This window comes from Hyperolius riggenbachi, chromosome 3 (assembly GCF_040937935.1).
Source record: "Hyperolius riggenbachi isolate aHypRig1 chromosome 3, aHypRig1.pri, whole genome shotgun sequence".
NCBI classification, from domain to species: Eukaryota; Metazoa; Chordata; class Amphibia; order Anura; family Hyperoliidae; genus Hyperolius; species Hyperolius riggenbachi.
Genome location: NC_090648.1, coordinates 470,945,146 through 470,966,439, shown reverse-complemented (window position 1 = coordinate 470,966,439; position 21,294 = coordinate 470,945,146). Strand labels below are relative to the sequence as shown.

General features: G+C 45.8%; 1 protein-coding gene across 2 annotated transcripts in view; it reads left to right on the top strand.

The window, feature by feature from the left end:
- Nucleotides 1–21,294, top strand: part of KRAS (KRAS proto-oncogene, GTPase) — a 35,907-nt gene that overhangs the window by 12,038 nt on the left and 2,575 nt on the right. Inside the window, exons 2-5 of one of the 2 annotated variants that reach the window (XM_068277997.1) lie at nucleotides 7,826–7,948; nucleotides 9,880–10,058; nucleotides 11,944–12,103; nucleotides 18,593–18,715. In XM_068277997.1, the coding sequence (XP_068134098.1) occupies nucleotides 7,838–7,948; nucleotides 9,880–10,058; nucleotides 11,944–12,103; nucleotides 18,593–18,712 (570 nt within the window). In that variant the 5' untranslated portion in view covers nucleotides 7,826–7,837 and the 3' untranslated portion in view covers nucleotides 18,713–18,715. The remainder of the gene's footprint in view (nucleotides 1–7,825; nucleotides 7,949–9,879; nucleotides 10,059–11,943; nucleotides 12,104–18,592; nucleotides 18,716–21,294) is intronic. The other variant, XM_068277998.1, reaches the window with a different exon arrangement.

The following is a 21,294-nucleotide window of genomic DNA, read 5'->3' as shown; positions in this document are numbered from 1 at the left end:
ATGCTCCAGCCCTGCCTCCGGGTCACTTCTGGTATTTCAGACTTTAAAGTCTGAAAACCACTGCGCCTGCATTGCCGTGTCCTCGATCCCGCTGATGTCACCAGGAGTGTATAGCACAAGCCCAGTATGGTCTGTGCCTGCGCAGTACGCTCCTGGTGACATCAGCGGGAGCGAGGACACAGCAACGCAGGCGCAGTGGTTTTTTTTAAAGTCTGAAATTCCAGAGGTGGGGCCAGAGCATCGGTGAGCGGCTGCGTGGGCACAGGATGTCTGCGAGGGGACCATTAGAAGCCCCAGGTAAGTTCAACTCCTTTTCCCCCGCGCCCCCCCCTTACAGTATCCCTTTAAACAATACCAGTTACCTATATTTCTTGAATCAAAGCCCAACAACCCCTATGCACTGTTGTCAGTAATGCGCTATAACCAGGCCTGGCAGCCTTTCAAGAATATACAAATGTGTTGAAGCGCAAATTATTAAAAGTTGATATGCATACACAAACTACTAGTTCACCTAAGATATCTCATGTGCACCATCGATTGGTAAATGTCCCATCAATATTTTTTAGTTTATCCCATATACATGGTACAGGGCTTGATGAAATTATTCCAATTTTCTTGCTTTCCTCCACCATGATCACTAAAATTAAAACACAATCTTCAAGCCACTGGGGAGAGCCCATATGAAAACTCTGTGCCTGAACTAAAGTCTAACTCATGTGAGTGCAATTTTTTAATAAATATAGTTTGTTTTTAAACAGAATTACGCTATATGCGGCTTGTTCTTTGAGGTAATGCAAAGCAAGATTGCCAAGCTTGAAGATTCCATGCTTCATTAACTAAAGTAGCAAAAGTCTGTACCAGGACCCTGAGGCACCGAGGCTCCCTGGATGTGTGCATATTTGACCAGTCTAATAGTGGTCAGATTCATCTGGTGAGTCTGTTTTTAATTTGGGTGATCCTGGTGGAGGAAAGAAAACTGGAAGTGTCTTTCATCAAGCCCTGTACCATGTATATGGGATAACTAAAAAATATTGATGGGACATTTACCAATTGATGGTGAACTAGTAGTTTGTATGCATATCAACTTTTTTGTTTTGTGCTTCAACACATTTGTATAATACCAGTTACCTGGCATCTTGCTAATCTATTTGGCTGCAGTAGTATCTGAATAACAAACAAGCATGCAGCTAATTCAGTCAGGGTACGGTTCCACTAGTGCGGTGTGGCATCGCCGTGGATTTCCCGCAGACGAATTCGCATGCAGGAGCGAAGTCTCATGCGGTTGTATGTAAATTTTCCCACGAATTCGCATACGATTTCGCATGGATGATTCTGTGTGTGAATTTAAATATGTCAATGCCTGTGCTTTTTTTTTTTTTTTTTTTTTTTTTTCTCATTGATTTCATGCAAAATCATGTGCAAATTCGCATACAAAACCGCCATGCGAATTCCCTATTAGATACATTGTATGCGAATCGCGTGCGGTGTCCGAATTCGGATGGCTCTGGTGTGCAGATTTTTCCTGCGCAAGAAAACGCTCCTGACAAGTGGACACAGGCTCATTTACGTTTATTGGTTATGCGAATTTGCATGCGGAGAACACATGCGACTTCGCGTTAGTGGAAACGCACCCTTAGACATGACAATGTCAAACACCTGATTTGCTGCATGCTTGTTCAGGGTCTATGGCTAAAAGTATTAGAAGCAGAGGATCAGCAGGGCTGCCAGGCAACTGGTTTGCTTAAAAGAAAAGAAATATGGCAGCCTCCATAGCCCTCTTGCTACAGTTGCCCTTTAAGTGAAGCTGGTACAGGTGCCGAACAGTTGGGGGGGTGGGAATTGAGCCCTTAACAAGTGTGATCTTTTTAACAATGGTGAAGGTGTGGCTGATGTCCTATGGCTGTTTCAGTGGCATTTGCAGTAAACACATTTTTTTTTAGCCGCTTCCTGGAATAGTTGTAAAGGTTTTATTTTGGTAACTGTTTCTGTAGTCACTCGGTGCTGTTCCCTCCCCCTCCTCTATAGCGTAAGCACGTGCTGGCTGGAAAGTCCCAGTGTTTGCTGTGTGATCTCCTATCATGTTGAGTAACATTAGCAGGCCAGACTGCGGTAGTCTGTATGGACATTGTGGCGAGTCATGTGACGCCACATGACTGACTCTCTGGATCACACTGACGGTGAGAGTGCTGGTGTATTGTCTGCTGCAGATCCCTGTAGATGGAGTCATGAATGGCAGTGATGGTCTCTTGGGGAAGTGGGGTGCAACATGCAGCGCATTTCCTTGAGCTTCTTTATGGGAGGGGTAGGGGGTAGTTGGTGGTATATGGATCCACCATACAGAGGTAGATGAAGCAGACCTGTCACTATACTCTTACACTTTTTGTTTCCATAGCTACAAGACCCAGAACCATCTGCACTTCTTGGGCTTGATTCACGAAGACAAATGGCACACCTTATCAGAGTAGCATAGTGAACGCTACATACATGCAGGGGCTCAAGGCAGGACGAGTGGCGCTCTCGTCATTGCCAATTAGCAGGCATAAGTTTGCTATGCTACTCTAATGCTGGGCATACACGGCACTTTCTCCCCTTATCAATCGAGCCGCTGATAGCTCGATTGATAATATCTCACAGGTCCGATGACCTGCCGGATAGATTCCCCGCCTGGCTGATAAGGAGCGCCAGTGGGAATCTATGGGGACACGGCGGGAGTCGATCCGGCGGCTAATCGGCCGCCGGATCGACCCATGCATGCCCAGCATAAGGCGTGTTAACGTTGATAAGGCGCGCTATTTGTCTTTGTAAATCAAGCCCCTTGAGTTGGAAGGAAGTCTTCATGTAAATCCAGTTTCTTAGGAGCTGTGTGGCTATTTTGAAGCCAATCCTGATGTAATTTCCTCCCTTAGGCTGGATCCACACTATAAGTGCTTTGCAGAGTTCTTGTGATTGCTGAGCGCTTTTTAAAAATCCCATTTACTTTCATTAAAATCACTGCAATCACGCTTATTAGTAGTATTATTATTATTATTATTATTTATATAGCACCGACCTCTTCCGCAGCGCTGTAAAGACTATATATAGTCTTGTCACTAACTGTCCCTCAGAGGAGCTCACAATCTAGTCCCTACCATAGTCATATGTGTACTGTGTATCGTGTAGTGTATGTATTGTAGTCTAGGGACAATTTAGGGAGGGGAAGCCAATTAACTTATCTGTATGATTTTGGGATGTGGGAGGAACCCAGAGTGCCTGGAGGAAACCCATGCAGACACGGGGAGAACATACAAACTCCTTGCATGTGTTGACCTGGCTGGAAATTGAATCGGGGACCCAGCGCTGTAAGGCGAGAGCGCCAACCACTACGCCACCGTGCTGCAAATGCAAATTGCATAAGCTTTTTTTTGTTTGCTTGCTTGCACTCAAAGCTACAAGCAATCATAAGCACTCTGAAAAGCGCTTATAGTATGGATCCAGCCTTAGGGCCTTTTTCCGCTACCCTGTGATTTTGATTTTGATCACAAGGTACATTAAACTAATGGAAACTGCAGCAGCAATTTCCATTAGTGCGATCCGAATGCGATTCAATTTTGGTCAAAACACGATCGTTGTCCTGCCATGTTTTGCTGCGATTGAGCTTTACTATACTGAGTATAGTAGCTCAATCACATGGTGGAAACTGAAACTCGATCACAATCGCATTTCATAGTGGAAAAGAGCCCTTACTCTCCTCTGCCTGATTGTATGCCTTGCCTGCCCTCCACTATAGACAGTGCATGAGAAATGCTGGCCAATCAGAGAGGAACAGAGGTGTGGGAGCAGAAAACGGGAGGGAAAGAGGCTTCAGCCGATCAGACTGCATTAGTGAAGTCTGAAGGTGAAGTAGAACTTGAAGGAGGAAGTGCACCTTGGTGAGGCTTGCAATGCGTCCAATAGTACGCATGCAAGCTGTTGGAACGCAGGGTGAACGGCGGAATTATGGGTAAATAACCCTGCAATTAAAGCTCATTTGAATCATGAGTAGGCACTTGTGTTTACTTGTGAGAGCTTCACTAGTTGTGACTATATGCAGCCTGAGGAAGGACGAAAGTCTGAAACCTGGGTCTGCCGCTGCTCTAGTTTGTGTTTTTGTTTTTGTTTATGCAATAAACCTAATTGAGGTTTTTTTTAATACAAGTGGTGGTGCCAACCTTTTTGGTTCTCATCCACGTATGCCTAGGGGCCCAAATGACCAAAATGCAGCTAGCCGGTCGGCTAGGATTAGCCTATTTGCTAATGACCGTACTAGCCAGCTGGCTAGCATAAATCTAGTTTGTTTGCCGGCATAATAGCCGATCAGTGAACTCTTATCAGGTGCATTGTGCGCCCAACTTGCTTTCTTGGCACCCGGTGAGTAATAAGATGAGAATTTTTTTTTTCTCCTGGTGGACTCAAAGCCCCCTCTACAACATGCAATTTGTGCGATCGAATTTCGATTGGATCGGTAGTGTGGTCGCTTTTGTATAGTCATCAATGCAAAATGGACCACACTATCGATCGGACATGTCGGATTTAAAGACCATTCCACAATGTTTGGAAATACTGCAGTGTTGTGCACCTGCTAGGTTGAATCTAGCATTTGCATCGGTACTCCATTATGTGCTGCTCAACTATCCTCCACTCTCAGTGGAAAACCCACTCTGCTCCCTAGGGATCAGACTCTGATCATTATTGGTAACAGCAAGTATGCCTGTAGCATAAGGCTGCTTTCTGCTGACAATGGCCCTTGTTATGGCAAATAACCAGGCTAGGTGAGTTGGGCACAGCATGACTATGTTCTGGCAGCAGACGCATGTGATTACACCCCCTTGTGTTGTCTGTACACACCCTATAAGGCAGGTGACGACTCACGTGCTGCACCGTGACTGCCAGTCACCCACACTGAAGTTCTGTGAGCACTGCTGGAGTCAGGCAAAACCAGACTCACAAGGTGACATCTCTTCTCCCTGTGCTCAGGTTAATCTTTACTTCACATGCTGCAGTCAGAAGTAACTTTGCTCTTGGGATGAAGCACTCACACTATGGGAAGGTTAGAGTGTTAGCGCCATTGTAAGAAGCCAGTATTGCTGGTTTATGAGGTCAGTCCACTCATCTGGTAATGATTGGAGGGGCTTTAGTTTCCTGGAATTTTTCTGGGTACTTTAAAAAAAACAAAACAAAAAACAACAGATCATAAGTGGGGTAAATGGTCAACCATCACAGCTCACTAGTTATAGGAGGGATAAAGTTAGAGGTTATTGTTAGTAATAGGAAGCATAGGGTTAGAGGTTAGTGCTGGGCATAGTAATAGGCAGGACAGGGTTTGAGGTTAGTGCTGGGCATAGTAATAGGCAGGATAGGGTTAGAGGTTAGGCTTAATAATAGGCAGGATAGGGTTAGAGGTTAGTGCTGGGCCTAGTAATGGGCAGGATAGGATTAGGTTAGTGCTGGGCATAGTAATAGGCAGGATAGGGTTAGAGGTTAGGCATAGTAATAGGCAGGATAGGGTTAGAGGTTAGTGCTGGGCATAGTAATGGGCAGGATAGGATTAGGTTAGTGCTGGGCATATTAATGGGCAGGATAGGGTTATAGATTAGTAGTAGGCAGGATAGGGTTAGAGATTAGGCCTAGTAGTATGCAGGATAGGGTTAGAGATTAGGCCTAGTAGTATGCAGGATAGGGTTAGAGATTAGGCCTAGTAGTATGCAGGATAGGGTTAGAGGTTAGTGCTGGGCATAGTAATGGGCAGGATAGGGTTAGAGGTTAGTGCTGGGCATAGTAATAGGCAGGATAGGGTTAGAGGTTAGTGCTGGGCATAGTAATAGGCAGGATAGGGTTAGAGGTTAGTGCTGGGCCTAGTAATGGGCAGGATAGTATTAGGTTAGTGCTGGGCATAGTAATGGGCAGGATAAGGTTATAGGTTAGTAGTCGGCAGGATAGGGTTAGAGATTAGGCCTAGTAGTATGCAGGATAGGGTTAGAGGTTAGTGCTGGGCATAGTAATAGGCAGGATAGGGTTAGAGGTTAGGCATAGTAATGGGCAGGATTGGGTTAGGTTAGTGCTGGGCCTAGTAATGGGCAACGTAGGGTTAGAGGTTAGTGTTGGGCCTAGTAATGAGCAGGGTAGGGTTAGAGGCTAGTGTTGCTCATAGCTATAGTGTAGGGTTAGTGTTCTTGGATAGGGTAAAAGTAGTTCAGTAGCATCAATTTTAATGTTGCAAAGCAATAATAGTGGATTGTAAATTCTATTTGTGAAAGCGTTTGAGGAATGTTAACCATGTTCAAAAGAACAGCAAAACCCAGTCCCCAAAGTAACGCACTTCGTTTTAATTGGACATGTATACTCTCTCTAGAGTTTCACAAGGTATGTGTGTTTTGTTTTGGTTTTTTTTTATTTTTTTTTTTATGGGTAAAATCTAAACTGCATGTAGCTATAATTCTGCATTGATGCAGGTTTATGCAAATTTTGTATGCAAAAATCAAATTTCATGAGCAAATATATATGTTACATTTGCGGTTGGTGAAGTCACACAGTAGTACTATACTGTACATACCGGTAAGCACTCCCTGAAGATCTGCCTCCTTGCAGAAAATGGCCCTGGCCTTTTCTCTATCACATCTAGAAAAGGCCAGGGGTCTTTTTTTGCAAGGTGGCAGGGCTACACGCTGGATCCTGGCTGTTATGGGGCTTCAGTGAATCTTATTATACAGACATGCTGGGGTATTCATGTTGACAGTGATGGACCAGGATGGCTGTCTGGGTAGAGTGTCTGCTTCCTGGGCAGGAGCTTTTTGTTCCCAAAAGCAGATTCCGTCTTAATATAGCTTTTAAAATTCCTAAGCTTTGGCAGTGATGAGATGCCTTTTTATGTTACAGACTTTCAATCAAAAAGCTTGTCATATGCAAATTGGGAGTCTGTGGAATCCTAAACTGAGGGGTCAGTCGGATGATTTTTGTACCGACTGCAACCCAGATCAAGCTAGTGAGTCTGAACAGTTTCTTTACTTGCCTTTAAAGAAAACCTGAACTGAAATGCACAGGTCATACTTGCCTCCTGTGTAGTCTACTCCTCAATCCCTTTTTCCTCTCCTGCGTCCTGTTTGTCCACTGTGATCAAGGGAATTCTCCGTCCTCCATTTTGAAAATGGCCATTACCCCATAACAACTTTCTGATCAGCACACTGTTACACTGTAACATCGCCCACTTGAGCCATAGGGAACCATGGACATTACCTGGTACATCAGTTTTCCTCTCAGCTATAACTGACAGCAACTGATATATTTCAGTTCTGACAAAAATGTTGTCAGAACTGGAAGGGATCATTGTCAGATGAAAATGGTGAGTTTCTGAGAGGAGCTGATGGCAAGGTAACTATGTAATGTTCATTTGAAGCTACCTCATGTGTGTATTTTAAATAATTTTACTCCGTACAGGTTCTAAAGGATACTCTATTTTTGGTTAGACATGTAAACATTACACTGAACAAATCTGACAAGCTTTATTTCTGTCCAGCAATTGAGGTGTGCTGCACTGTGTTTATAGCACAGTGTGTACGCCCTCCTCCATAGCCTGCAATTACAGCAGGAGTAGCAGCCAATTAGCGGCTCCTCCGACAAAGTGCCTCTTGTGTCCTCTCTGGGTGGGCGGCTTGTTTGTTGTGTGGGTGTGAAAGTGAGTCCGCCCCCTCACCATGTCCCCCAGGGCCACACTGCCGTGTGGGGAGGGTATTAATAGTACCTGTCTTCCTGTTTCCTCTCATCACCCTCTAGAATAGCCGTGTATTTACGGTATGTTTCACTTTGTTTGCAGATCTGCGGGAAGATGACGGAATATAAGCTTGTGGTGGTTGGCGCTGGAGGCGTGGGGAAGAGCGCCCTGACCATTCAGCTCATTCAGAACCATTTTGTGGACGAATATGATCCTACTATAGAGGTAAGCACTTGTTAAAGAGGAACTCTCAAATGGGACGTTGGACTGGCTCAATAGGAACAAATTGCGGACACACTGGCAGTACTGTATCCAGGTTCAAAGGTCACAACCCAAGGGCATTAAAGATTAACCGGGGAGTCCTCATTTGTAATGTCATTATCTATACAAGTATGTACGCTCTATGCTAACTTCACCTACACACGACTTGTCACCCATTGGGCAACGATCCCTCTGGCAACTATTTGGGGAACAATGTTGTACAGACGCATCCCTAGCCTTTAAGTTAGCGATGTGTTAAGTTGCTATGGATGGGGGCAGAGGGACAACAAGTGAATGACAACAAAGCATCTTCTATTTGGGGGGGGGGGGGGGGTTGAAAATGGCACTGTGATTAGTCATGCTCCGACAGGTAGGATACTTATTGATGTCCAAAGAAGATTGATCGTCAGCCGCTATACCCACAACGATAGTCTCCTGAAACTGTCATTTTTAGCCAATGGTTATTGCATGTGTGTAAGTACCTATAGCCTATTGCAGCCAGTTGGATTGTAATCTCTAGTGGGGCTGATGTGCACTAGGGTTGCAACGGTATGAAATTCCACGGTATAACAGTCAAAAAAAATACCACGGTATACGGTATTAAACAATTATTTAGACCTGGGCCCCACCCCCTTACATTAAATAAAGTGCCCACACTCGTCAGTAATAGGTGGCTGCAGCATAGGTAGCACAGGGATAGGTGTAGCCAGTGGTAGGTGGCCGCGGCGTAGTAGGTAGCCAGGGATAGGTGTAGCTAATGGTAGGTGGCCGCAGCATAGGTATCCAGGGATAGGTGTAGCCAGTGGTAGGTAGCCACAGCACAGGTAGCCAGGGATAGGTGTAGCCAGTGGTAGCTGGCCACAGCATAGGTAGCCAGGGATAGGCGTAGCCAGTGGTAGGTGGCCGCAGCATAGGTAGCCAGGGATAGGTGTAGCCAGTGGAAGGTGGTGCAGCATAGGTAGCCAGGGATAGGTGTAGCCAGTGGAAGGTGGTGCAGCATAGGTAGCCAGGGATGGGTGTAGCCAGTGGTAGGTGGCCGCAGCATAGGTAGCCAGGGATAGGTGTAGCCAGTGGTAGGTGGCCGCAGCATAGGTAGCCAGGGATAGGTGTAGCCAGTGGTAGGTGGCCGCAGCATAGGTAGCCAGGGATAGGTGTAGCCAGTGGTAGGTGGCCGCAGCATAGGTAGCCAGGGATAGGTGTAGCCTCTGGTAGGTGGCCGCCGCATAGGTAGCCTCTGGTAGGTGGCCGCCGCATAGGTAGCCTCTGGTAGGTGGCCGCCGCATAGGTAGCCTGTGGTAGGTGGCCGCCACATAGGTAGCCTGTGGTAGGTGGCCGCCGCATAGGTAGCCTGTGGTAGGTGGCTGCAGCATAGGTAGCCAGGGATAGGTGTAGCCAGTGGTAGGTGGAGCAGAATAGGTAGCAAGGGATAGGTGTAGCTAGTGGAAGGTGGCCGCAGCATAGGGATAGGTGTAGCTATAATTAGGTGGAGAGGGGAGTCAGAGGACAAATACTCAGCAGCCAAGTCCTAAGTGCTTCCTTCACTTAGAGTGTAGAGATGCTGGGCGGGAACGAGCGTCATTGATTACGCCAGCCCAGGACTCAGAAGTGTTCTGCATAGTGCGCCGCTGGTGGGAGCCTGGGAGGCAGTCTCTGCGTGGACGCGCGTCATATCTGGCGCCTGAGAGCCGATTCGCTGAGTGGTGACGGGCACCGGAAGCAGAAAAAACGGTATTTTGACAATGTGCATGCTAACCATGCACATTAAAACCGCGATATATCACGATACTGGTATATCGTGACAACCCTAATGTGCACAGATCGATAGTCTATATAATACTGCCTAGCATTCTGTAGCAGTTTCTATTCTTACTGCTTGTGTTGTCTTCCTCCTGCAGGACTCTTACAGAAAACAAGTGGTCATCGATGGGGAGACCTGCTTATTGGACATCCTGGACACGGCAGGTCAAGAGGAGTACAGTGCGATGAGGGACCAGTACATGAGGACGGGGGAGGGGTTTCTCTGTGTATTTGCCATTAATAACACTAAATCCTTTGAGGACATTCACCATTATAGGTAAGCAGTGCTGTTACTACCTCAGGAGAATCAGGCCTGTCATAACAATCAGGGGTTGGGGTTAAAGGTTCCTTCTACATCTTCTCCTCCCTGGAGTGTTAACACCGCTCCAGCCTAAACTTTTTTTAATTTTAGTTGGATAATAAAGGGAAAAATTACCCTCCTTGCTATTTTGCTGCCTGGAAACTTTCCCTTCCCTGTTTTTGTTGACCAGCTCCCTAGCAGAGGAAGTGTGAGGGGAAGGTTCCCAAGCAGAACTCCAACACGGACCCAGATTTACCCCACAGGAGCCTATAGGCACATATGTCCTGGCACCCTAGACTACGCCCTCCATCAACCAACAAACTGCACCACAAGTGTCCTGGCTGGCCCAGGTGTCTCTTCTCCCTTACTTCCCTTGGCTGTTATAGGTAGCTACAGATGCCCACTAATATTGAGGGTACTTCAGGCTACCTAATACGAAATAGATAAAAGTGCCTCTAAGTAAGATAGCTAGAGGTACCTCTATATTAAAGGAACACCATCAATACCCAAGTGTCCGAAAATGACAATGTACAAATGTCATATCAGAGGCAAAAGCTTTAATTCATTGTGTGTAGATTTTAGCTATGTTTGGAATGTGTCATTTGCAAAGGTATGAATCTCTGCAGTCTGACATGCTAAGAACAGTGTGTGTGAAACCAGACAGGTTTTTGTTCTCATATAGCTCTGCTTCAATATTACAATTACAAATGTTAATGTTGCACATAAGATACATTTTCTCTGAGAATGCTCGGCTCCCCCTCCCCCCCCCCCCCCCCCCCTGTTTTAAAAGAACAGGCAAATGTTTGTGATTTCATGGGGGCAGCCATCTTTTTGGTTGAAAGGAGGTGACAGGGAGCATGAGACACAGCTCCAACTGTCCTGACTCCTGATCACCCCTCCCTGCTGCACGCACCAGGCAATGAGAACATCAGAAATCCCATCACGCTTTGCACAGCATCAGGGGAAAAATGCACGGGCAGATTTCTTTGATGCAGAGCTTAGCGTCTGTGCAGCTAAAAATGAGGCTTGGGTAAGAAAAAGTTTTGATGCTGTGAAACTGTTAAACACCAAGGGCTTGATTCACAAAGCGGTGCTAACCTACTTAGCACGTCTAAAGTCTTTAGACGTGCTAACCAGGGTGCTAAGTAGGTTAGCACCTGATTTCTCAATCAGATCGCGCGCAAAGTTTTACGTGCGCAAAGTCCTATGCGCGTGCTAAGTCCCATAGGCTTTAATGGGCACTTCGCGCGGAGCGCTCTGTGCTGCGCGCGTGCGCGCGTAAAGTTTTACGCGCTTAAAGCTCGTTTAGACGTGCTAACAGTTAGCACCGCTTTGTGAATCAAGCACCAAGTTTTCAGTGCTGCCAAGTAGATTTTTAGTCTGGCGGTTCATTTTTAAAGATTAACTGTAATGACCTAGTTGAATGTTGGAAAAAATTTTTTTTTCCAGGATATCCACTTTTACGTTAAATATCATTTTAGCATCCAAAAAGCTTCCTGTAGCTAGATATTGCTTCATATCAGTATGACGCCCTGCACTTACTCTGCACCTTCTCAATAGCTCTGCTGTGGCTTGGAGTATTGTGTGCTTGCGCAGTTTACAAAGACTTAAACTGTGCAAGTGCAGAACGCTCCGACCAGGGGAGGGAGGTGTGGTTGCACCCACAGCTGTAGTCTGTGAAGTTTGGCAGGTGCTGGCTGCGGAACTGCAGTGGAGGACCGCATAGACTATGAGGGGCTGAAAGAAGCCCCATGTAATAAAATCTTAACGTTTTTCCTTTTAGTTCAGATGTCCTTTTAAGGTAAAGCGACTACACTGGCCGAACTGACTCCATTTTGTATTGTTTGTTTTCCCTCTACAGAGAACAGATAAAGCGAGTGAAGGATTCAGAGGATGTACCGATGGTTTTAGTCGGCAACAAATGTGATCTGCCTTCTAGGACGGTAGACACCAAGCAAGCTCAGGACTTAGCGCGGAGTTACGGAATCCCTTTTATTGAGACCTCTGCGAAAACCAGACAGGTAATGTACATAAAGCAGAGTCCTCTCACGGTATACGAGGCGTCGGCTGGCTCAAATAAAATCTCATGCTGTCATCCTTCTGTCTCTTGTAAAGTGTTACCACACAGCTCTCCCTCGCAGCTTTACTCCTGTGTGGTGTGACAGCTGTCATTAACCATTAATGTGGTGTGTGCCGAGACTGTTTGCCGCTTTCGCTACCTCAACTATAACGCAGCCCTATTCTGTTGGCCTTTCTTGCTTCATGGTTAGTTAGTAGATCATGTGGACCAGAAGTAAAGCTATGTCAACAAACGTGATGTAAAAGAATCGTTAGACTATCCAGTGTGAATTTCTCCCCAAAATCGATTGAACTGAAGTGTTGCACTGTTCAACACTGTGGGCTGTCGGTGTACCCACCGGTGTACCGCTGCTCCTGCCCTACCCCTGTTTGACTTGGCTTTTCCATCCTGTCGATTTATACTTTAGATCGCTTTTTGGTCAAAAATGATTGAGCGAACATTTTTAAAATCTATCCCCATCAGATCCGCAGGGAATCAAATAAAAAAAAATTGATGTTCATAGGAACCTAAGATGGCGTGTAAGGCTGTATTTATACTTACCTGGGGCTCCCACCAGCCCCGTGAGGTTTGTGGGGTTCTTTGCTGTCCTCTCCAACCGCCCCGTTCACTTGTAAATTCCCCCACCTCCCGGTATTCTGGCCAGCAGTGCTCTTCTGCGCATGCATGGCTCAGTCACGTGTGCACCACTGTTGCGCTTCCATGACCTAAAGCGTGTTCTGTGCCTGCGTTGTAGTGCACAACTTGTCACGACTAGAAAACCAGGGTGAAGAGGATAGTGAGGGACCCCACGAACCTCATGGAGCTGGAGGGAGCCCCAGGTAAATATAAATACAGCCTTACATGGTGTCTCAGGTACACTTTAGTTTGAATTTTTTTTTTTTTTTTTTTTTTTTTTAGTCTAGCAGCAGGGTGTCCTTGTGGGGTGGAAAAATAATTTTGGTTATTATGGCCATTATAAAGAGGTTGAGGCGCGTCTTGCTGCAGCCCCCCTGACCCCATCCTGCTGTATAGGGGACATGTCACTATACAGTATACAGAAGAGCTTTTGCAGTGCTTGAAGATTGGTTCACCCACATCCTGGTCTGTTCTGATCTGTAGCCTCTGTATTCTGTGTCCAATGTTACTGTGTGTGAGTTCAGAGCGCCACGCTGGGCTGACTCCATCCACCTTTACTCCTCTGTGTGCCGAACAAAGGTCCAACTAACTGAGATAACATGGCCTGCTTCTGTCTCCTCCATATCTGCTTCTGCCAGTTCTCATCTTAGATCTCACCGTCTATCATATCTGCGTGGTTTGTCCTGACTTGCACACCACACACAACCAGAATGCTGCCCTCTCCTGGACACATGTATTGAGCATTAGGGTTACTTCATAAACATGGGGGGGGGGGGGGGAGAATGAACAGCCTCCTGGAATGCTCTTTGTAAGGATAAGAGAGCCCAATGATTGTAGTTTTATAACATCAGTCTAATCCCAAGTGTCCTCACCAGCCTAGTGCCCATCTTTCATATCCAAATCTACACCAAAAACTAGGTTTAGAGGAACCATATAAAGCTTAGCTTTTTTTTTTTATTTTATTTTTTTTAATAATTTAAACTTAAAGCGGACCTAAAGATATGACTAAAATTACATACCTGGGGCTTCATCCAGCCCCCTGCAGCTTCCTGTGCCCATGCCTATTCCAAACGATCCTCCATTTCCCCCGCCATGGTGCACTTTTGTTCACTGAGACTTCTAAGGGCATATTCACAGTGGGCCGTTGCGACTTTAACGTCACATTAAAAAAAATGCAACGCATCTGCGTTTAGAGGTAACTCACTGCAAGCCGTGAGTTACCACAATGCTACAATTGTCAACGTGACGTTAATGTCACTCTGTGAACGACCCATAGGATTAGCAGTACAGTAAGCTGCGTTATAAGACTTTACACTGCATCCCTGCAGAATCTCTACTGCGCCTGAACGAGGACTTGCCCGGGCAGCAAAAGCGCAGTGGACTGCGACTGTCAGAAGGAAAAGTGAGCCATGGCGGGGGAATGGTCCGCTTAAAAAAAACAAAACAAAAAAAACTTTCCATATTGGCCCTTCAGATTAAGTCAAAACCATCTGATCTGCAAGCTTGTTCTGAGTCTGTGCCTAAAAGTATCGGAGGTAGAGGATCAACAGGATAGCCAGGCAACTGGTATTGTTCAAAATTAAATGTCAGTCTCCATATCTCAGTTCAGGTGTCCTTTATAGGATGGCTGCCATATTTATTTCCTTCTAAGCCATACTGGTTACCTGGCAGCCCTGCTGGTCTATTTGGCTGCAGTAGTGGCTGTATCACACCAGAAACTAGCATGCAGTTGATCTTGTCAAATCTGACAATGTCAAAAACCCCTGATCTGCTGCATGCTTGTTCAGGGTCTACGGCTGAAAGTATTAGAGGCAGAGGATCATCAGGATAGCCAGGCAACTGGTATTGCTTAAAAGGAAATATGGCAGCCTCCAAATACCGCTCTCTAAAGTTGTCCTATAAGGGAGAAGCAAATGCACAACAAATGCTTAACTTGAGCAGTGTTATTGGGGGTTTTAAGCAATCCTGTCAAATGACAAAAGTGAGCGTTCTTCCAACGTGCAGGTAAGTTGTAACATTTGTCTGTCAGGTCTCTTTGTGGGTTTTTTTTTTTTGGGGGGGGGGGGGGTCAAACTGCAGCACCCGGTTTCTTCTAGTTTGGGTAATGGGATCACTGTCACACTCACTATTATAAGGAGGTTGGGTAGCTATGTTCTACAGTTGTCTGTCAGGTCGATAACCATTGTTGATCAGTATATTTACCCAGCCCAAAATTCAAAGGGACTTGGGCTCAAAACTCGCATAGCTGGTAGCTAATGCAACATCCCGAAATAGATTGTTGGTGCCACATATCCATCAGGCTTGTGGGTTAAGCCATTATGTTGGACGTATGGAGGCTGACCTATCGATTCCCTTTTTAAATAATACCAGTTGCCTGGCATCCTACTAATGTATCAGTTGTGTCAGAAAGGCAGAGGGTTAACAGGACAGCCAAGCAACATGCATGGTTTAAAAGAGAAATTCATGTCAGCCTCCATAGCCCTCTCCCTTTGGCTTTGTTCACATCAAAAATTTGCGTAGCAATCTCAGGTCGACAGGTTCTAATCTATTCATACCCAGTCTTCTGTCATGCTGCTCCTACGTTTTGGAACTCCTTACCTCAACACATCAGGACAGCTCCATCTCTGGGCGTGTTTAAATCCAGACTGAAAACCCACCTGTTCAGTTTGGCATTTGCAGAAATATATAACTTTTGTTGTGTGAACCCTTCATCCTACTACCAACTAATGTATCTGAAAGAGCCTAAGCGCTTCGAGTCCTATGGGAGAAAAGCGCTATAGAAATGTTGTAGTGTGTAAAAATCACATCGCTGAGGCCAGTGTTGAGGGATTTCCCCCCCCTCACTTCCTGACACGAGTCTTCAGTGAAGTCTTTGACCCGGAAAAGAATACAATGTATGTATTCTTAAAAGCGCGAACTCAATCATCGCACAAAGTGATTTTTGTGAGCGTTGTGCTTTTCCTATACCTTCCATTGTAGCAAAAAACACGCTAAAAATGGTACAGGCAGTGCTTTGCTGAGAGGAAAGCAGACTAAATGTGCTGATATGAACTATCCCATAAGGATTGATTGCACAAGCGATTTAAGGGCTTTTTTTTGTTTTTGTTTGTTTTGAATTGCCAGTGGTCCAGAACCGCAAACGCCCCAGGTGTGAACAAGCTGTTCTGTGGTGGTCTATATAAAAGTCACTTAACTGGGACTTCTAACTGCCCCCTACCGATATCCTGTCCTGCTCCGTCACTGAAGAATCCTCCATTCCCCACTGCTGGTCACCCTGAGGCTGAGTGGCAGCGCGTCCTCCCTCACATATCCGGGAGCTTACTGCGCAGTAGGTGAAGACTTTGTATTGCGCTGTAACTCCTGGTGGCGGGAGCGAGGATGCGTGTAGCCGCAGTGACATTCGTCTAGCTTGACGAATAACTGGATGGCGCAGGACATCTGTCTTTTAGACCACCACAGAACCCCTTTAAGGGCTCCAACTCTTCAACCCTTCTCCCCCCCCCCCCCCCTCCTATAAGCCAAGGGCTGGTAAAGAGTTCCTGTAGGAGAGTTGTGGTTCTGTTCTGTACGCTGTATTTTAGTCACATAACAGGGCTGCCTAATGTTGAGAATCTGTGAAATCATGACCTGTTCTGAGTTTCTTGAATTTTTATTTTCCCTCCTGTGCTTCCTGTGAGGCTTCCTAATCAAACATCTGAGGTGATTCTGTCAGACATGAATGCGTTGCTGTGATTGGAGTGAATTGTGATGAACGGCGGTGTGTATATAAATTCCATGTGGGAACGATTAGCGGCAGCAGTCTGATCTCTGCTCTCTGGTGCTGGTCTCTCTCTCTTCTCTGGCTCTCCTCCTCCTTCTTCTTCTCTCTGCATTGATAAAACCATCTGGGGAAAAATTCAGCAATCAATTCTAAATCTGCAAAATTTGTTTGTTCAATGTCTTTCCCTGTAATCTGGAAGAGACTTGATTTTTTTTGAATCTGCAATAATTGGTTCTTTCAACCTGTGTCCACGATCTTATACTTCTGCCTGTTCTGAGCGGAGTAGAGCAGTTCTACATTTGTAGGCACTAGCCACCGAACAGCCTCTTTCAGAGCCAGTGACTTTTGCTGCAACCTTTGGCGCTAAAAATCTATTCACCCCTTTACATTTGGTTTATTTGCGAGCTGCATACCTCTGCATTAAACTAGCACAAAATTTACCTTGTGTAAGAATTGCCATCTCCTGGACCATCCTTAGTTCACAGTATGCATATTGTAATGCACAGTGTAACATTACAATATGAAAGGGATTAGAGATGGCATGTGATTGGTTATGCAACTCGGGCCTGATGCATGGATCTACAGTAATGTGTACAAGCAGCGCACAGCAATACCAATGCTAACGTCCGAGTACTGCGCGATTAGCGCGACCCACAGTACATGGGTAATGCAAGCATAGCTATGTTAATACCCAAAGGGCTTTACCATAATTCTATAGTATTTATAGAACGCTGACCTCTTCCACAGTGCTGTAGAGTATATTGTCTTGTCACTAACTGTCCCTCAGAGGGGCACACAATCTAATCGCTACCATAGTCCTATGTCTATGTATTGTAGTCTAGGGCCGGCCCATTAACTTATCTGTATGGTTTTGAGATGTGAGCGGAAACCAGAGTGCCCAGGGGAAACCCACGCAGACACTGGGAGAACCTACAAACTCAGTGCAGATGGTGTCCTGGCTGAAATTTGAATCAGGGACACGGCACTGCAAGGCAAAAAAATGCTACCCACTATGCTACCATAACATTGCTCACGTTACCCATGAACCGCGGGACATGCTAATTGCGCAGTGCTACGTCCTCTGCTCATACCAGTAGTATTGAGTTGCTCTGCCTGTGCATACCTATTTTACCATAGGTTTGTGCATCAGGCCCATAGTGTGAACAGACCTTAAAGTGGGATTATACTGTGGTTAAAAAATTTCCATTGCAAGAGAGCAGTACAGGTTTGCTTATCTTTGGCTATTTGGAAAATGTAACCATTGCCAGCAAGAATCTGACTGTCTTCACTCTGCCCTGCTCCTTTTTTATGCTGAAGTGACTCTGCTGAATAGACACATCGCCCTGCCAACAGTTGAGGGAGGGGGCCAAATTATGACACGGGCAGAGAGTCTCCAGTACGGCAATGATTAAGTTTGCTGATTTTAGCCAGAGATAAGCTAGCCTGTACTGCCCTCTCTGTGGTTACTGAAATTTTAGTTTGGGGGTAGAATACTACTTTTAGATTTAGTGCAACAGCTGGGGAAAGATTTTTGCAGTATTATTGTGCCACCCACAATCCCACATGCATTTCAGGGAGTGCAGCTAGCATTGCACCCATGGAAAAGGCCGCTGGCAGCACACTTTTTTTTTTTTCACTCACTCTTTTTTTTAAATTAGTAATATTTGAACAAATAGGCAAACTTGGCAGTTCACCGCCTTTGTTTTGGATAAATTGGCCCCTTTATCACATTTCCCTACTTGTGACACTGGAGAAACTCAGAACAGAGGCTGAGTAGAGTATACCAACCATGACAATCAGCAGTTGCTGTGAATGGTGCCTAATTCACGGACCGGGAGGCTGTGCAACACTTTCTACACAGTTTTGGTCGCACTGCCTCTGGGCATCCAGTTTGTGGTGGAAGCTTGCAGTTGCCTTCAACAAGCACAGCAGCAAAGGGAAGATCCTTAGAGCCTAGACTTGGGACAAATGGGGAACTCCTCTCTCTCTCGCTCTCAGGCTCTTCTCTGTGTCACGAGACGAGTTCTAAACCAGGGGTTGTGTTTTACAATGCAGAGAGTTGAGGATGCCTTTTATACTCTGGTGAGAGAGATCCGCCAGTTCAGACTGAAAAAGATGAGCAAAGAGGAGAAGACGCCCGGCTGCATGCCCATTAAAAAGTGCCGCATGATGTGACCGGTAAGTGCGTCTGAATGGAGGTTGGCGGCTTGTGCTGGGCATGCTAAGTGTGGATGGTTTACCAGAATGATCAGGAGTAACCTAATGCTGAGGGACGAATTCAGTGATGGTTTATGTGCTTGTATGAAACCAGGGAAACTGATGAGCCTAATCAATCCTGAACAATTTCATTTCATCGTTTCCTGAAAGCGGACCTGAACTCAGAGCTTCCCCTCTGCTCTGAAAGATACGCAACAGCATAATAACCTTTACAGAAACACATTTCTTTGTTACATCTGATACAAATCCTGCAATAAATCTGCAGTGTCTACTCCCCTGCTTTCATGGAAGCAGACATAGGGTTAAAATCCTGTGTTTACAAATCGGCTGCTCTGCTGAGATGTCTGAACTGACATAGCTGAGAGCGTAAATTACAATTGTGATTACTTGCAGCTGAAGGGGAATTAGACAGGCCCTTCACTCTAAACACAAACTGGGTGGATTCATCTGGTTTTCCTTGTGTCCTGTGCATGAGTTCAGGTTCACTTTAAAGAAACGATTGTTCAACATGACAGATTTTTTTTTTTTTTTTTTTTCGTAGATCTGATTGTAACTGGTTTAGATGTGATTTCAAGTTCTTTGGAATGGAATGATCTTGAAAATGATTGTAAGCTAAAAATTGGACCATTAATGGGCACCTTTTTAATATACCGTATATACTCACATATAAGCTGAGGTACCCACTTTTCCTTCAGAAACCAGGAAAAAGTGATTGACTCGTATATAAACACCCACCCCGTATAGCCCCCTCGACAGTAGCTAGATGTGCCCCCAGTACAAGTCATTCTTTCTCCCCATAGCCAGATATGCCCCAAGGAGGAAACGGCTGTGTTTCATGATTCTACTAGATAGCGTAATCGATATGAAAGAGCAAATGCCACACAGGCAGATTCCCCAATCATTGCACCACTGACACGTTGCTTGCACACTCAGATTCACAAGCCAGGGTACACAGGTAGTCTTGAGCAGCGCACTCTGCACACCATGTTGCAGGGGATGGAAGACATGGACACCGCAGGGAGCCAGCTGACTAGAGCAGGATCACTAGTGCACAATCATTATGATCCTCTGCCAGGAACAAAACCAGCTCCACTACCCATTTTTCTCCACTGACTTGCATATAAGCAGGGGCGCATACATTTTCAGCACTATAAATTAGAATTATATGCAAGTATATAAGGTAGGCTGTACAGTGATCACATAATGGTGTATGCCCCAAAGGAGATTGCGCTCCAGTATAATACATTAAAAAGCTCTGACACATTCCTTGGTACTCTACAGAATCCCTTATCCACATAATTCTCTGTACAATGACTGGAGGGGGGACCCATTTGCATCCAGGGAGAACATATTTCATGCATGCTGCCTTGAGCAGATGGTTGTAAAGTGGTTAGTGGTCAGTTCAGATTCCACCTGTTTAGACTGTGAACAGTACTAGATATCTTTGTAGATTGCAAATACATGTGTGGTTTTTTTTTTTTTGGCTTGGTGTGTTCTGCGTGGGTGTGGCTTGGTGTGTGGTTTGTGTGGGTGTGGCTTGTTTTGCATGGGTGTGCTTTGTGGTTGGGGATTTTAAGCACGGTCACTCAGTACAAGCACATTGATGAGTTATGTTAGGAGGTGCAATGAGTGGGTTTATACCTGGTGAGATGGCTGGGTAAATAGATGACATTGAGGGAGATTTTATAGAGGTGGGCAGACAACTGGGCATTAGTGGGTGACTTGAGACTGCTGGCGGTACAGTTATCATCAGAGTACTGGAAATGCTGTTTTCCCATATTCTAGGGGTCTCAAACTCGCGGCCCGCAGGCCATTTGCGGCCCTCGATACAATATTTTGTGGCCCTCGCCGGCAAAAGCTTCCCTATAGTTCGCTTCAGTGCTCTCAAGTAATCTGCCGCATCCCCGCCGCTAAACAAGGGCTGCAGAGCCCCTAAATCGCCCGGGGGGGGGGGGGGGGGGGGGTAAAATCCGTCGGCATTTCCTGGAAGGGGCAGAGCTTTCAGCTTCAGCTCTGCTCCTCCTGACGTCAATCGCCACCCCTCTCTGAAGGAAGAGTGAGAGGGGCGGGCAGAGGCGGCGAGGCGCCGCGATTGTGAAATTCCTTATGCGGCCCAGCCTCATCCTGACTTTACCTCCTGCGGCCCCCCAGGTAAATGGAGTTTGAGACCCCTGCCACACTCTGATTTGAATTGGAATTTATTTATTTCTTTTTTTACCCTTGGGAATTTTTTTTTTTTTTATTGCGTACAACCTAGATGGGAGGGGGAGGTGTATTAGCAAATCCTAGCTTCCAGAAGCAGTTCAGGTTCCTTTTTAAAGGGAACCTAAACTGAGAAGGATGCAGATTTTTCCTTTTAAAATAATACCAGTTGCCTGGCTGTCCTGCTGATCCTATGTCTCTAATACTTTTAGCCACAGCCCCTCAACAAGCATGCACATCAGGTGCTCTGACTGAAGTCAGACTGGATTAGCCGCATGCTTGTTTCAGGTCTGTGATTCAGCCAATACTGACCAGATAGATCAGCAATTCTGCCAGGC